Source organism: Rutilus rutilus, assembly GCF_951802725.1.
Source record: "Rutilus rutilus genome assembly, chromosome: 15".
NCBI lineage: Eukaryota > Metazoa > Chordata > Actinopteri > Cypriniformes > Leuciscidae > Rutilus > Rutilus rutilus.
The window spans coordinates 29890160-29908435 of NC_140220.1; the positions used below are offsets into that span (position 1 = coordinate 29890160).

Below are 18276 nucleotides of genomic sequence, written 5' to 3' on the forward strand. Positions count from 1 at the left end.
GTATAATTTCAGTAACAACAAACTGACTAAGAACTACAGAAAATATAACCTATAGATTTTCTTATCAGTCCCCTGATAATGCCTGGTAATAACACCAAGATCAGCATTTGCTGATTTTCATTCTGCTCAACAGTCTCTCAAGATGAAGTCAGAACTTCTGCTGGTGTTGGCTTTGTCTCTCTGTGTGAGCAGTAAACCCCTGTCCGAGAGGAAGACGTATAATAAGTTGTTGCTGATCTCTTTTGATGGTTTCAGGTGGGATTACGACCAAGATGTGGACACACCAAATCTGGACAAGCTTGTTAAAGAGGGAGTGAAGGCAAAGTACATCAATCCCCCAGCGATCACCATGACATCTCCATCACACTTTACAACTATTACTGGTAAGGCTCAACATTCTGCTTATATCTAATTAATGTTTGTGTAGAATACACCTTTTACAGAAGGGATACCACAAAAAGAGCAGAACAGATGCTCTGACATGTTCAAAGGCCCAATTCATCCAAACACTGAATTGGTATAGGTTTTGTAATGCGTACTTAAATCAGCGGTTGTTTAAACATCTTGTATATGTTTTTATTGGTCAGAGAAATTAGTTTCATTTTGAGTCACTAAATAGTCACTGATTAATAACTCAAACTTGAGATGAATAAATAAATATTTTGTATAAATATTGGCTATTTAGTGACTCAAAATGAAATTAACTTCTCTGACCAATCAAATATATATAAATATATATATGGATATGATATGAATACATTTTAAATTAAAAACATAAATGTTAATACTGTACATTTTAAAGAACATTAATTTTATATAGCCTATTTCATGAAATTGAATATTGTTTAATATAATTTTGCAGAAGTAAGTGCAAATATTCATGCTTCTGATTCACACTTAGATGTGTTGTGTGCCACCGTATCTTACTGTGTTAGTGTTCATATCCTTGTCCAGTCTGCATTATCATGATGTTCAAAGTCTTTAGCTGTGTACTGATACCTGCTGAGCACACTTAATTGGCCAATAACCTCAACCTCATTAAATGGCACTGTGCAAAGTTAGCATGAGCTCCAACTTCAAGGTTATTTGCATAGGCAGTGTTCCAAGTTCATAAACCTTGTCAATGGCAGATTTACAGTTCTTGAAATTATGAGTATTGTGTTAAAAAAAGAAAAGAAATGTGGGTCTACATGAACACTGTGATCACAAGTAATCTTAGTTCATTTGAATCCACTATTTGACCACAGAGACCGATTGGTTGATATGACTGAATACAATTTGCAACATTATGTATAGTGACAATTAATACTGACTATATATCTTTAAAGCATGGTATAACAATATGATTGTCTCTCAATTTTTAATTTAGGGAGATGGATGGAGGATCATGGTGTGGTCCATAACCTGATGTTCAATGTTACAACTGGGTTGAGACTTACCCATAAGGCAACGCTTAAAAAATCTGAATGGTGGGATAATGGTGCTTTGCCCTTGTGGATAACAGCCCAGAATCAGGTGAACTTGCTTCTCTGACAAGCTTTTTGTGAGCAGATTGTAAGGACGAAATACAAAATAATAATGTATTAATAATAATAATAATTATGTACAATAATAATTGTATATATATATACACACACAAGTCAAAGGGTTAGAATTATTAAGATATTTTAATTGCTTTTGAAATACGTCTCTTAAGCTCACCAGGGCTGCATTTATTAAATCCAAAATACAGTTAAAACATTAGTATTGTGAAATATTATTTTAATTTAAAAGAACTGTCTTCAATTTAATATTTTTCACAGACAAAGCTTAAGCTAGTCTCAGACTAAAGTGCATGTTTGAGATGTTTTAAATGAAAGCAACTTGCACAGACATCTTAAAATATAGCAGTGCCATTGTTTTGTCTCAAGATGCACACCAGTAATGTTTTTTTATAAGGCACATTTATAAAAAGCCACTGACATGCCCTAATTGATCTAATCCTGGCTTAATCTAAGCCCTGTTTGTGAAACTGGGCCTTTCAAAACCATTATTTAAAATAAATAAATAAAAATATTCCAAACTTTTGACCAGTAGTTTAAATATGTCCTGTAAAATCATCCATCCTTTGTAAATGAATTGACACATACCGTACTGGTCTTCCCCAGTAACTTCTCCTATATATTTCAAAGGGTCTGAAAACAGCATCTTTTTTCTATCCTGGTGGAGGAGCAACTTACAGTGGGAAAGCTGTGGATCGTTCCCTGGTGGAAGATCATGGTCAACCTGATAACAATGAGACAGATTGGCGGCAGAACATAGACACTGTGATGGGATGGTTCACCAAAGAGGACTTTGACTTTGTTACTCTCTACTATGGAGAACCAGACAATGTGGGTCATGTTGAAGGCCCCGAAACTCCAGAGAGAAAAAAGATCATTGAACAGATCGACCGCACTATTGGCTACCTCAGGGAGGCAATTCACAAGAACGGTTTGACTGATCATCTTAACGTCATCCTGACCTCAGACCATGGCATGACCACTATTAAAAAGGCCACTGAGGTTAATGAGATAAAACTTAACAATCACATGAGTTTTGTCAATCTATCCCGCTTTGACCTGCTTGACTATGGTGGGTTTGGGATGATCACACCTAAAGAGGGCAAAGAACAGGAAGTTTATAATGCCCTGAAGAACGCACATCCCAATCTGACGGTCTATAAAAAAGAAGAGATTCCAGAACACTTTCACATACGCAAACATGAGAGAATTCAACCTATAGTCCTTCTGGCAGACCTGGGGTTCAATATCAACTCTGTAAGTGGCTTTGGAAATAAATTAAAAAAAATAATTTAACCCAAAGGACCCTTTTCACATTTCTGGGGCTCTCAGAAGCAAAATTTGTCCTAGTTGTGTACACTTCTATTGCGGTGAATGGGAGATGACAGCAAATCTAATTCTTGTATTTCCATTTGCTCCAGTTTCAAAAGAAAAAAAATCTGTTATAGAGTTTCCACGACTTTCCACAACTGAGGGAAAAATATAGAGAGTAGTGATGAGTCGTTCATGAACGATCCGTTCATTGCATCTGTCACGTGACAAATGAACGAAAGACTCGGAAGTTAAAGTAATTTTTTATGTTCCCTGTAAATTATTTTTGACTGCATTATAATGATTTCTTAATTCAGAAAATGATCAAGATTGCATAGGTGGATGTGTTGGGGGAATTTGCCTGTTAAAAGTATAACATTTAAAGCCCCTTAAATGAACGAAATGACTCGAAAAAAGATTAGTTCATTTTGATGAACGAGATCGAACAAAGAGAGTCAGTAAAATGATCCGAACTTCCCATCACTAATAGAGAGACTGAATGCATTTGCCATCACCTCCTCTGCCATTGTGTTTGTAACTGGAAACACTGGAAATAAAAGCTAGATTTAATTGCCGTAGCATATACATTTTAATTCAACTTAACTCACTTCAGAACACAGGTAGCAGAACAACTCCATAAAATGATAAGAACAGACACAGGGTGTATAAATACCAAAGGCAAACAAAGGAAACTAAATGAGAACCAGGTGAACATAATCAAACAATCAATGGGAACTATGGAAACAAACTAGTGGCGGGAAAACGGGAACAAAGGAAACTTACACAAAACACAAGAAAACAGAGCATAACCCTGACAGCAGCAGTGTTAATTCATTTTTTTTGGGGGGGGGGGTAATTTACTGACATGGTAATATAACACAATATATTGCGTTAAATATGACTTTTAAAAAATGAAAAATTGAAAAACTTTACTAGATTTGCGATGTTGATAACTGTGGAAACCTGTCATCACAGTCTGTGAAAAGGGTCCATTGTTTAGTACAATTCAGCTCCACATTATTCAGCTAGTTTTCATCCTTTATCAGTAACGTATAAATATTAATAAATATACTCAGCACAAATTTTTTATGTTTTTAAAAAATACATTTCTTAATGCTCACCAAAGCTGCATTTATTTGTTAAAAAACACTCTAATATACTGATTTGGTGCTCAAGAATAATCTATTATTATCAATGTTGAAAAGGGTTGTGCTGCTGAATATTTTTGTTGTTCTTTGATAAATAGAAAGTTCAAAAGAACAGCATTTATTTGAAATAGAAATCTTTTGTAATGTTATAAATTGCTACTGTCACTTTTGATCAAATTAATTCATCCTTGCTGAAAAAAATTAAGATTAATTTTTTTTTTAAAAATAAATAAATAAAAATCTGCCTCCGTAAACTACATGGTATGGTGAATTTATGTAAACAGCCTACCTGAATTAATCATACTGCTTTCAGTTCTAACAATCTGTTTTCTGTTTGTGCAGAGGATCCTTTTGCATATCAACAAAGGGGATCATGGATTCAGTAATGAGGAAATGGATATGAAAATGATCTTTCGAGCCTTTGGACCAGACTTTAGGAATGATTTCTTGGCTGAGCCTTTTGACAGTGTCAGCATCTATCCGTTGATGTGTAAGCTTTTGGGTGTAGTTCCAGAAGCAAACAATGGAAGTCTCAGTGACACCAAAGGCATGATAGTGGATAACTCTGATGTTGGTAAGCATTTGATTCACATTTGATTTGACTCTCAGAAGAGGGTTTCATTCAAAATGGCTTTTTCTGTCAGTCTAACAAATTATTTGAACCATTTTGTTTTTATGAAATTTCAGAAATGTTTAGTAACCAATTAATGCCATTCTTATTTGCAGGTGGTAGCAGTGGGAAAATCCAGGTGTCCTTTACTCCTCTGATACTAATGATAATTATTTTAACCTTCATTTGAAGAGATTTACCAAACTACTTGTGTATAGCAACCAAACGCTGAATGCATTTAAACAGTGTAATCACCTAAATGACTATTAAAGAGTGTTGTTTTCTAAATTTTCTTCTTTCAATACCGAATGTGATGATGATAATTGAACTTTTTCCTTTTATATTTATTATATCAAGACAAATAATACAAATTTATACTGAAAGTTTGTTTTTATTGTGCACATATTTATGAAAAATAGCAAATATCAAGCGTGGTCACAATAGTCAGCAAAGTGTGAAAAATGTGATCAATATGTCAAATATGTATTTGTTGTGACTTGCATTTACATGTGAGTTTTATTTATTTTTTAATCCCTTAATCCCAATATTCCACTCCCCTTTAAATGCATCGAAAACATAAATATACACATTCTTTTAAATTTAGAGGACTGAGAAAACACACAACAGGACCAATATTGTACACAATATAATACAAAAAGATTCTTTATGCATTATATACATTTCATGCACAAGAAAATATTTAATTGAAATTATAGAAGGTAGAAGGAAGGGGATTTTAGTCTGCGTTCTTGATTACATATTATGTATATTACATAAACACATAAAAAAAATACAATCTCACTGAATGCATACAAAATTGTTCGGGTACTTTCTAGAAAAGTTTAACGCTCATATTCATTTGATTTCATATCAAGCTCATTCATCGTGAATGATGCCAAATTGCCACACATCTGCATTTTTTAAAAATATATTCCAAAGGAAAGTTCTTATAAAATTTTGGTAAAAATAAAAAAAGACAAAAGGCATATCATCCACTGTTATCATTTCAAACATCCCAACTGCCCTTAACCAAGATGCACATTTTTGGTACCAACTGGTACTACAGAAGACTACTAAATGAGTCATCAAGTTCCTCAATGCCAGTCCTCATCCAGCTCATCATCTGGCTCTGCTGAACTGTCCTCAGCTCCACTACTCTCTTCTTTCTTTCCTCCTTGTTCCGCCTCCTTCTTTGCTGCCTCTAGCATCTCCTGCTTTGCCTTAGCCACTCGCTCTTCCTCTTCTCTTTGGCGCAGTGCTGCTGCCTTCTTCTCCTGCTCGGAGTGACTCTTCATGTGAGCACTCCTGCTCTTCACTTTATAGAACACCCTACATATACACACACAAGGACGTCAAAATAGGTACAAAGACTGCTTAAAATAAGAAACTGCTTTATATTTGTGTGTGTGTGTATGTATATATATATATATATATATATACACATATATATATCTATATACATACATACATACATACATACACACACACACACCTTAAACCATTGGCTAGCTGTGTGAATGTTATGAATATAGGGATTTATAAAAGCATAAGCAGACAATGAGAAAATAAAAAGGGATGGTTCAGAGTAAAATCAACCTAGGGTCCTTTGCACCATGACCTCGAGCCAACCCCCCCCCGGAAGCCTTTTTTCCCTTGGTTGAACATTATTAAAGTTTAGAGACATTATTAGTAAAGAGCTTATTTAGAGAAATCAACCGGATGGCTTAGTGCAGGCGCTAATGGATCCAAGTATGGATACCAAAAATACATCCTTATGCATCGCTTTCCGCCAGGACTTTTACGTGCTTTTCCTAAATCACTGAAGTGACGTCGACGTCCGGGTTAGCAGTAGCATGAGCCGTCAGGCAAGTGTTATTTAAATAAACTCCTGATGTACTTACAAACTTTCCAATGCCTCGTTTTATGAGTACAGAACCTATTTGTACTACTGTATAAGTTTGGTACCATTCTGGGAATTATTAGTGGGGTAATTTACGAGATACATCCTTGGATCCATTAGCGCCTGCACTAAGCCATCTGGCTGATTTCTCTAAATAAGCTCTAACTTTAATAATGTTCAACCAAGGGAAAAAAGGCTTCTGGGGGGGTGTTTGGCTCAAGGTCATGGTGCAAAGGACCCTACGTTGATTTTACTCCGAACCATCTCTTTAAAGGGATAGTTCTCCCAAAAATATGTAAATACTGTCATCATTTACTCATGTCGTTCCAAACCCGTAAGACTTCCATTCATCTTCGAAACACAAATGAAGATATTTTAATGAAATCTGAGAGATTTCTGTCCCTCCATTGACAGCCTATGCAACTACCATTTTAAAGCTTTAAAAAGGTTATGAAGAGATAGTAAAACTAATCCATATGAGAAATTTTCTGAAGAGACATTATATGATGAACTAATTGAATTTAGGCTTTAATTCACATGTAAACATTCATCAACATCTGTTATGATAAACGGAAACTCAAGCATGTTTGCTTGATGTGCAAGAACCAATGAGGTTCATTCTCCTGTGTTACGCAGCACGTTTGGGCTTCCGCAAAAACCAATGAGGTTTGTTCTCGTGCGTCAAAGCAAGTACGGTTGAGCTTCTGTTTATCTTCGCTGATAAAAGCATAAATTCAATCTGTTCATCATATAAAGCGATCTTGTCTCTTCAGAAAATGTGGAATAATCCTCTCAATTCATATGGATTAGTTTTACAATCTCTTTATTAACTTTTTGAAGCATCAAAGTGGTAGTTGCGTAGCTGTCAATGGAAGGACAGAAATCTCTCAGATTTAGTTTAAATATCTTTATTTGTATTTCAAAGATGAACGAAAATCTTATGGTTTGGAACAACATGAGGGTGAGTAACAATCTAAATCTTTAAGGACACTTTTAAACATAAGTGAAATCATTTCACTCTGCTTTAGAGAATAAAATTGCTGAATTATTATATGTGGCCTCAGACCAATGACATATTATTAATACAATTATTATAATCATAATATCTCTGCTTAAGAGTACTCTACTAACCTTGCAGGACATATATATCAAATTAAACCATAAATAATACTGATATTGAAATATTTATATATTAAATCATTTGGAAAAAATCAGTCTAGTATTAAAATCAGTCTTAATATTCAAATATAATTGTGCAATATTTTGATCAATTTATTGTGATAAAAATATTAATACTGAAATATTGAAAGTAATATTGCAGTGTCTGAATATCAAATCCCCAGAGAAACTGAAGACCAGAGGTAAAGAGTTCAGTGGGCAGAATTCTCACTCTTATCTACTTAGATAAGATGTACAGTACAAGAGTTCCCCATGTACATACTATGTACTTATTATAGTAATTGGAATATCTTGGTTATAACTAGGTACTAAGTACACTGTAAGTACACATCCTGTAAAATAAAGTGCAACCAGAGAAAGAGTAAAAATACAGTGAAGTGTAAACCCTCATATAGGTGCAACTGGTTTAAGAAGGCTCTGGAAGAAAAGTGTTCTCAACTGTCCTTTGAGGTAAATGCTTAATTCAGTAGCTTAATTTTCAGAGTAAAAAATGCATAGACCAGCATATACAAACTGACTAACCTACTGCACTTCTTGCAAGGGAAAATGCCCTCCGGCTCTCCCTGACTTTTGTTGACAGTTGAGGCCCTGTTTTTCTTCCCGGTATTGTCAGAGCGAGGCTTCGGAGGCGCAGGCGAAGGAGTTTTGAAGGAGGGTTGAGTTGCTGGCATCAGGCCAGAAGACTCTTCCGCAGAGCCATTCTTTTGGTCCTCGTGAGCCACGTCTGCCCTCTTCTGGATGAGCCAGTAAAGACAACCATGCAAATAGAATGAGCTTTTCATTTGGCCATAACAAGACATTTCATATTCCAACCCAGAGAAACATGACAAAGTCTTTATGGTGTATTTATATACAAAGAGGATTATGCTTTCACTCCAAATACTCACATTCTCATTGTCCTGAAGTGTCTTGGTCACGTCTTGTAGACGCTCATTCACATTATCTTGTGTTCCCTCCTGTTGTTTCCAATCATTTTCTTCCTCTTTCACATTCGTCTATGTTGGAGATGAAAAAACAGACTGATGATATAAAAATGAAAAGTCTCACAGAGGCAAATATTACCAGCATGCATGCATCAAATTGTACAGATTTATTGTAGCACAGATTTGATAAGTGTACAAAGTTTGTTTATATTTAAATTATGAATGTTTTTCAGTCCAGTCTCACACTTTTGGATCCCACTGTACATGTGCTAAAAAGTCAAAGACAATGACAATGTCTAACAGACAATGTCCTTTACCACAGGGAGGCTTTCCTCTGGGTCTGAAGGTCCATATGTAAAAGTCCCATTACGACCAACCTTTGCTTGTTTCTTATAAGTGTAGTAGAACTCCACACACTGTGCCACTGTTTTAGTCCTCACCTGCCAAAACAGACAGATTAACAAAAACACAATGTCACCTTAAAAAGGTATTTTTTTACATATTTATTTACTTTATATGAATCAAGATATGACCAATAATAATACAGTAACCAAAAAAGACTGGATACCAGTTTTTGCACTAAGAAGAAATCTTTCCTGTAAGCAGAAATTCCCTTGTTGAAGAATCGTTTTTCATCCACAGTCCAGCAATCTGATCCTGTCAATATTTAAGGAACATTACTCGCTTGCTATCCACCATAAAACATTACAGATAATCTGCTGGATTGCAATTGCAATAACTACTGAACAATCCATTTACAGTGAAAGCATGTGAGGGCTGTCAAAAATAACACATTCATTTCTGCGATTAATATTTTCTGTTTAATGTGTTTAACTGTTAATGTAGCATCCCTTCCTGGCATCCTTTGACTAGCGTTACAGTGTATGGTGTAAGAGCAAAAATGTGTAAATATTGCAATACTGACATTGTATCACAAGGACTGATCCTCACTTAAAAATACTGATGCCAAATGTTTTAACTTCTCATTTTTCTTGAATGTGCAAAATAAACTTGACAGCTCTTTTTCAAACAGAGATAGCAATGCTTCCACCAAATATAATGCAGCTTAAAGAGACTAATTAATCGTCATAATCACAATTATTTCTTAGACAAACCAAGACAGCCCTAGTGAAGTTTGTTTTAAGTTCATTTAAATTAAAGGATGTTGCAATATTCTTAAGACAATTTAATGTTAAAAATTATGGATTTCAATTATACTGTAATGTTGAATGGCTATTAATTATTTCATCCCGAGAAATTGAGAAAACATCGAATTAATAGAGACACCATTAGCAATGTTTGGTATCACTGATGCTGGCCTTCATTAATAGTACTTAGTAAAAAGATGTCATTAAACAAAGATTTAAAAAAATCTTTATTTTGTTTCTGCATTCATTTTGAGATTCAGTGTGAAAATATGCATTGCAATATAAAATATATATAAAAAGATTTTAACGTTAGGTGCGATTAATTTCTGAACAATGTGTGATTAATTAATTAAAGGTATAGCGGAGGATTTTCCCGAATTTTAGAAAAGAACCGCCCTCTCCACTTTTTGAAAAAAAGCACATGCGCAACACTCTACCTGCTTATTAAACGCCTATTAAACGTGTGCACGAGAGAGCATGCACGAGCCTAGTTCTCCTCGTGCACGCTCTGTTTACAAGTTGCTGTCGGCATGGCTCATACAAGCCTACTTTCCTTTACCTGTCGAGTAGAAACTTCACGACTGAGGCATCAGTGGGAAGCCCAACTTGTGCTTTTAGCGCATGCCAGCTTGTGAAATATTCTCCCAAAAACACTCTAACTCAAAAACATTCATGCAAGACAAAATGTCAAATGCCCTTCCGTGTTTTATTTACTTATTATACTGATCGATTGAGTGAGGACTCAAGACATGATCTGCAATGGAGATGTAGCTTGTTGCATTTGTGTAATAAATACTATGGTGAACACATTGGAATTATCAAAAATGAACACACAACACAAGGTTTTAGAACATTTCAGCTTGATACCTTTTACCATTTGGTACTTTAGACAAATTGAGATGATTACCGTGTCTGCGCGGTGCGTGACTTGTGCCAGGGCTAGCATCGCTAATCATAGCTTACATTGACTTTTACTAGCAGTGATTTTAAATGGATTTCTCCAAATAGCATGCAAAACTTTACCTGTCGAGTAGAAACTTCGCGACTGAGGCATCAGTGGGAAGCCCAACTTGTGCTTTTAGCGCACGCCAGCGTGTGAAATATTCTCCCCAAAACACTCTGGGTGAGAACGGCGAGGCGAGCTTCAATGAATGGCTGAAACCGTAGCTCACCACACATATACACCCGAAAGTGCGCATGCGCAGAAAGCGAAAACTACCTAGGGACGAGCACGTACGACGGCCTTACGTAAACATATCACCAAAATGATTGACAACTAGGAGGACCAATAGTCTTGATGATCCACCCGGAAAAAGAAAATCCTCCGCAATACCTTTAATTACATTTTTTTTTTTTTAGCCCACTACTATGTTTCTGTAAATGAGTTTCTACCTGCATAGTGGTAGTTTGCCAGATGGTGGTTCCTGGAGAAGATGGGATTCTTCATCATCATCATTTCCAGAGCTTGCTACAGAGTCAAAACAACATTTGTTGTTTCTCCAGAAAACTTATTTATGCATCAAATACAATGGCCCCACTAAGTATTTGGACACTTTTAGACACACAACCGTTCAAATGTTTGGGGTCAGCAAAATCTTTTTTTTAATAGAAATTAATACTTTTCTTCAGCAAACACGCATTACATTTCACATTTTCTGCTAAACTATTAAACAGCACAACTATTTTCAAATAAGAATGAAGAGAAACAACTGTGCTCACCATGACATCTCCTTTGCACTCGTGCAGGCAGTGCATTGCTAGCTCTGGGTTGGTTCCTCCTCCACACATGACACTGGAGCAGACCAGGTTCATAAGGTCATCAACTGGAAAATAATAAGGATCGGAATGGAAATATGTGAGTATGTCTGTGTTATATGCATTTGGAGAACATTGGCTATTTCAATGCAGTCTAAAGACAAGTTACATCTTGTATCCTGGGAGGCCGTAGAATCAGCCTCTGAATTAGGGAGCCACACCAAAGTTGCTTTATGCTGGTCCTTTAGGGCCAAGGTCTGATCCCATAGTTCTGGAATCTCTGCCTGATACTGAGAGCCGATGTTTATGCGCCTAAACATGCAAGAGAGGGAAAGTATATTAGATTAGTGGACAGCGATTGTGATGAATAGCTTTTTATAATAAATGCTCACGGTTCTAGGCTGACAGGCGTTGCTTCTCCAATCAGTGGGAGTGCAGGAGGACTGATATCAGAACTGCCTGAAATGCAGAAAATAAAGTCAGCAAGAGAGAGATTATTATGTCAATATGATGAACTACACAGTTCATCTACACTTGGAATTAATAGGTAAGAATAAAAATGAATAAACAAACAGTGAAAAAGGGTTGACACTTTACATTAAGGCTGTATAAGTTAACATTAGTTAGCACAATAGTTAATGTGAACTAACAACTAATACAATAACACTACTTTTGTTAACATTATTAGTTCATGATCCCCAATGCATTAACTAATGAACAAAACAATTACAGCTTTTATCCATCTAAGTTTTATAACATATACTAATAGGTTTTTAACATTTCATTAATTAACATTAGTTAATGAATTATGAACTAACAATGTAAATTAACATTAATTAAGAGGATTAATAAATGCAGTAAGAATGTACAGTTTATTGATACTTAATAATACCTAATTAATGATAACTTCTAATTCATCTATTAATAAGTATGAATAAACAATCAAATACTGACGATAAAAATGAGACACTTTACAATAAGGTGTTAACATCAGTTAGCACAATTGTTACCACGTTAATAATAAAAGTATTTTTCATTATTAGTTCATTTATTACTATTTCTAAATATACTAACATATTTATACCATTAAAAGTTGTACGTTAACATTAATTAATGACAACTATCAATGAACAATAGTGTGTTTATACTGTAAATGTACATTAACGTAAAAGAAAAAATGCTGTAAGAAACTTGTTCATTGTTCATTGCATTAGTAAATGTTAATGCTTAGAACACTATTGTACATTTTTAATAATAAAAAAACAAAAACGCAAGGTGGAACATACTTGTGCGCAGCAAGCTTCGTGTGTTGCTTCGGGGTGTAGATGGGGGTGGCAGGATCTGGCTGCCTGCTGACATAGAAGAGAGGAACAGAACGGAGTACAGCCCAGAGCCTTCACGCACAGGTGAAAGAATGGGTGGAGGGGTGTACGGCGGGATGATGCTGGCATGCTCTGGCAGGCGCACTGGGGAGCGCAGATTGCTCTGGTAGGGGGTGATGCTGGAGTAGACAGAAGGGGCGATGAAAGTGCACGGCTGAGGTATGACCAGAGGCTCGGGACGTGGGCGGCGCCTGGATTTGTCCTCTTGCCCTGTACCCTGATTGAAACATAAATGGTAGAAACAGATGAAAATTCTGTCATCATTTACTCACCCTCAAGTTGTTTCAGACCTGTATGTTTTTCTTTCTTCTGCTGAACACAGAAGAAGATCATTTGAAGAATGTGGGTAACCAAATAGTTGACAGTAGCCATACAGTATTTTTTTTCCATACTATGAAAGTCAATGACAACATTCGACTTTTTGATCCTTCAGAATATCTTATTCTGTGTTCAGCAGAAGAAAGAAAAACACGGGTGATGACAGAAGTTTCATTTTGGGGTAAACAACTGTCTATTTAACAACTATTTTAAAAGCTCAAGTACACTTTTAGTGTGCAAAAGCATTGAGATGTTATAAGAGTTTGAGTTTGTTGCCACTGTTACCTTTGGCTTGCTTAGTCAGGGACACTTAATATTCAGCAACATTATTGATTTGACTGCACTGACACTATTGGATGAGAACTGAACAGGGCTGGTTGATGGCATCACTGTTTTCTGCAGAGCTGCTTTATGGCTGAATTGAACTCATTTTATAATTTATTAACTTTACACAGTTACTGAACCAAACTGAATCAACACTGAACTGACTTAAGCTGAATAGTGACACTATTGTCTTTTTTAGTGATTCTTTCCAGCATAATTGAATTCTGTTTGCATCATTGATCATTATTTTCCTGTTTATCACTGTAAAGATACTTTGAAATAATCTGTGCTGTATAAAGCACTATATAACTAAAGCCGACTTGACTTAACTTGACATTAACCTGTACCTGGATGAAGCTCACAGATGCAGAGTTCTTTAATGAGTGCAGGCGTGCTACAATAACAGAGGGTTTGCGATCAGGCTGGTTCTGTTGATGTGAAATCTCTGAGGGATTCCGAACATTATCCGTCTGTGCCCAGCTGCCCTGCACTTCCACTTTGATTTGACCTTTCCGAACTGGGACCGAGACTGGGATGACTAGGGGGGCCATACCAGCTGGTCTACCAGGGGTAATGTCCTCACACTATTAAGAGAAGAGTAAAAAGGGATGAAGAGGCACAAATAAAGTTAATTATGTGTAAGCAACCTGCAGCGTTTAAGTGAGTCACAGAACTAGAAGATTCATGCGATCTTAAAAACACAGTTACAGTCCATGTTTTTAATAAAAGAAATTAAATAACCATCTCAAACAAACAGAGATGTCTATTTCCTGTTACATAGAAGTATCTGAAGACAGTCCATTATATTTAAAAGAATAAATTCATACCATAAGCTTCTTGTTTTGTGAAGTTTGGATTGGATAAATGTTAGCAAATAGTGCTTGGTGAATCGGCCACTCCCAAATTCAACAAAGGATTTTGAGAGAGTGTGGAATGTGAAGGTGTGCAGACTTGCAGCTGCTCAACAGACTGCTTTACAATGCTCACTAACTGTGTGTATATGACTGGGGAAGCTTGGTAGCAAACACTACTATGAGCCAAGTTGCTACTGTAATATTTACTTTATAGCTTGATTAGTAATAAAGACAGTGACACGTTTCACCCAGCTTTAGCATCTTGCTAGAGTCAGCAGTGGACATTTTTAAGGTTTTGAATAAGCCAATTCATAGGTAGGGCAAGACTATCTGTTTGTTGGACCAATGGCAGGAAGGGAGTGTGCTCAAGAAACCAATTAATTTGTTTTTTTGAAAACAATTAATACATTTGCAATTTCGTTCGGTGATGCTAGTGGCACTCAAAATGTATTTCTACTTATCCACTGATGTAAAATTAGGCTTCTAATGGATTTCCAAATGAAATTGGCTCACCTTGGCTGGCAGAAATTCCATCTCTGAAGCCTTTTGAGCAAGAGTCTCAAGATTGATCTCCTTTGAAGCCCTCCGTCGTCTCTGAGTGCTTTGGATGACCCCCACAGTGGGTTCTTGGGCTCCACCAACTCCTCCATTCTGAGAAGAAACCTTGTCCTTGGAGGGCTGGTCAGCTTGAGGAGAGATGCCATCTTTAGAGAGTCGCCGAGAGCGGCGAGGGAGGACCTGTCGTTTGGTTTGGGTTTCTTGGAGGTCTGGAGTGGGCTCTGCAGGGCCAGATTCCTGGTAATTTGATTCCTGAGGAACAAGATGTTGTGGCTGAGGAACAGTGAGCTGGGTCTGACTCGATTCGATTTTCACCTGAGCGCTGGGAAGATCCTGTGACTCAATCTCTTTTTTGACTCGCTGTTTTTCTACAGACTCTAGGTGTTGAAAACCTTGTCCATGCTGCTGCAGTTGCTGCTGCTGCTGCATCTGTTGCAGCTGTTCCTGCCTTTTCTTCTGCTGGTGGTGGTACTGCTGTTGCATTTGATGCAGCCGTTGCTGCTGCTGAATTTGATTCTGTTGCTGCTGCTGCAACTGACGCATTTGCTGCAACTGTTGCATCTGGTGTTGACGATGCAGCTGCTGCTGTTGCTGTTGCAACTGCAAGAGTTGCTGTTGTGATTTTGGCTTCTCGTTGTAATTCATATTTAAAGATGCATTGTTGCCTTGGAAGACTTGTTGGAAACCAGTTGCCTGCGGCTGCTTGGTAGGTCCAAACGCCAATTGGAAGGGTTGCAGAGTGGAATCAGTCATTTCGTGATGCATGCCCTGAGGCTGATATTGGAGGTCCGCAGGTATGTGACCTTGTTGGAGAGCCTGGAATTGAACATGATGCATGGCTGCCATCGGGTGATGGTCCCAATCCGCCCCAGTAACGTGAGATGTGTCTGTGTAGGACTGCGAGGAACCTGGCGAAAGCTTCTCCAACTTCACAGCCTCCATCTCATGACTTTTGTGAAAGGCCCTTGGGTCATCTATAGCACTAAGAGAAGGGACAAAGTTCTGTGGCCACTTATTCACGTTCGGGAGGCCCTGAAACCAAGTCGAGGTCTGCACTGGGTCCTGGTGCACCCACTTCACTGGTCCCGATTGCTGAAAATGCCCTCGGACGGGATATCCTTTATCAGATTTGAAAACGCCCTGGACTTCAGGGCTAGAATCCACCAAACCCTCTGGACTGCTGTGAGTTTGCTCCAAGGAAGGGGCTCCCACGTTGTAGAAGAGATCTCCTGAATGCTGCATTGTTTCACCAATGGCTTCAACATTCTGCTTGCTAATACTGTTTATGGTTCCTCTCTGGTGTGGAGAAAGACTCATGGCAGTTGTGTAAAACTAGAAGACAAGCAAAAACCCAGGGCATTCAATACTTCAGTTTTAAATAAGCCTGATTAGGTTTGAACAAGGCCGAAGTTAAATAATAATAATAATGTTTTACAGAGCGGAGTGCATGCAGGATTATGTGGGGTCTAGAAACCTCACCTCCCCACTTGCTTCTAAACTGCAGTATAAAGGTGGTGTAAATATTTAAAAACTCAGTCATTCCTCAGTCAAGGGAAACGTTCTAAAAAGGAGAGAAAGACAAAGAGTTAGGTTTTGAAATCCGTCACAATAGGAGTGTAATGTTGTCTGCATTCTACACAAAATAAAAGCATCAATGCCATGACACTCATTTAATTTTTAACATTATTCAAAAAAATACATTAAAATGCTATTCATACAAACAATACCTTGCACACACCTATTCTATTTTCTAAGTGAGTGTGAGCAAATGCAACAATTTTTGGGAGAGAACAGTTTCCCAGTTTCTCAGGGAAACGCAAACGTTTTGCAAACAAATGCAAAATCATTGAAATGTGTCCTCCCATCTCATATTTTTTCCATTATCTGTCCCCTTGGGGACTCACTAATAATAAGCATGCTTTTGGTTTTTAAATTAAAATTCATTTTGATATTTTTTAAGGGGATTTTTGTTTTGAAACAAATCCTTATATCATAATGATTTTTTATTATTATTTTTTTTATCTTATTATATTACAAAAAAGTTGATTTGTCAATCAAACTTCAGGTCACCAATTGCCTAACCAACCATAACGTGTCAAAACATACTCACGATTGACAGGACACCAAACGTGCAAATATTTCCTTATGCATACCATTAATTCATGGCTATTTGGCAAGACTTGTGCGTAGAGAAGGAACATAGTGGTCTAAAACCAGGAAACCTGACAAACACAAATGCAGAAGGCAACAGCAGACAGGCACGGGAGGGGCATTAAAAGTGCAATGCAAGACAACAAGAATTACAGGAAGTGAAGAGGGAAAGGGAGAGAGAGAGAGATATGGAGAGTATACAGGAGAGAGAGAACAAGCAGAACTACTTTTCAACCCAACCCAGAAACCATGTTGAAAACATTTATTATAACAAAATATAATGTATAATTAACGCTGCACAGCAAAGCAAACTGTCCTACATACTTCCTTGTAAGACTGCAAAGTTTCAGTATTTGTGCATTTTGCTCCTTGGTGTTTCTTGACTTATTGAACGAAATGTCGTGTATGAAAGCATATTAGAACTGTAACGTACTTACACTGTTGCAATATGGCATTGACCGTCCTCCTTCCTTCCTTACTTTTCAAGTTCGGATGACAGCGCCTTACAAAAACAGTTCAAGCCCTGGCCAAAGTCAACAGCGTGCGTGCTTGGCCATAAACACATACTACAATGCAGTCTGTCGTAAACGCCTAGACGTAAGTGCGCACATTTGATGATACGCTAAAATACCATGTCATAATGCATCGAGAGGCCTCTCTAACTAGTACGCTGCCAAATCTTCCAACTTTTTGTATCCGAACACGTTTGAACACCTCGGTAGTCAGCAAACCTGTTTCCCGATTTACATTCTGCCGTTTAAGCGCAATTTTTTACCAATAGCCTACTGTTAGCAGGATGCGTAGCGTTCGAAGTCGGATCCTCTTACAATAATCAATCCATCAAAGTTATTTATCAACAAAACAGTTTGCACCCACGCAACCAATCAGCGTGTTTCGGATTAAAGGCGAGGCGACACAAGGCGCAAAATCGCACACTGTGATTGGACGGAAGGAACTTCTCGCACACTGCTGGAATGAAATGTGTCATATTTTATTACTGAGACCAACTTTTATATTTCCATATCTCTTTAACTTTTACTGACTTCGAGATATACTACAGGTTGCGTTGAAAGTGTTAAAAAAAAAATGTTAAAACGAAAAGGAAAGGAAAAGAAACATATCAGTGCTGTATATAATTTTAAACAGCCTGTAATTGTAACTTTGTCATTATGCT

General features: G+C 37.1%; 2 protein-coding genes across 11 annotated transcripts; one reads left to right on the forward strand and one right to left on the reverse strand.

Moving 5' to 3' along the window:
• Nucleotides 1-133: 133 nt before the first annotated feature.
• On the forward strand, nt 134-4863 carry LOC311304809 (ectonucleotide pyrophosphatase/phosphodiesterase family member 7). Its single transcript, XM_084432069.1, has 5 exons — nt 134-383; nt 1370-1515; nt 2172-2798; nt 4343-4574; nt 4727-4863. The coding sequence occupies exons 1-5, from the start codon at nt 143-145 to the stop codon at nt 4798-4800; spliced, it is 1320 nt and encodes a 439-aa protein (XP_084288195.1). The 5' UTR covers nt 134-142; the 3' UTR covers nt 4801-4863.
• Nucleotides 4864-4981: 118 nt separating this feature from the next.
• On the reverse strand, nt 4982-18054 carry mideasa (mitotic deacetylase associated SANT domain protein a). Of its 10 annotated transcripts, none has more exons than XM_084432068.1 (14): nt 17540-18054; nt 16431-16512; nt 14907-16283; nt 13887-14123; nt 12802-13114; nt 11908-11974; nt 11685-11827; nt 11480-11583; nt 11153-11228; nt 9181-9269; nt 8990-9052; nt 8577-8684; nt 8212-8423; nt 4982-5939 (listed from the first exon to the last, which is right to left on the reverse strand). In XM_084432068.1, the coding sequence occupies exons 3-14, from the start codon at nt 16266-16268 to the stop codon at nt 5705-5707; spliced, it is 3009 nt and encodes a 1002-aa protein (XP_084288194.1). In that variant the 5' UTR covers nt 16269-16283; nt 16431-16512; nt 17540-18054; the 3' UTR covers nt 4982-5704. The 10 variants fall into 10 exon arrangements, with proteins under 10 accessions (XP_084288194.1, XP_084288186.1, XP_084288191.1 ...); XM_084432060.1 differs by having other exon boundaries at nt 8212-8420; nt 17540-18047; XM_084432065.1 differs by having other exon boundaries at nt 8212-8420; nt 8930-9052; nt 17540-18047.
• Nucleotides 18055-18276: the final 222 nt, after the last annotated feature.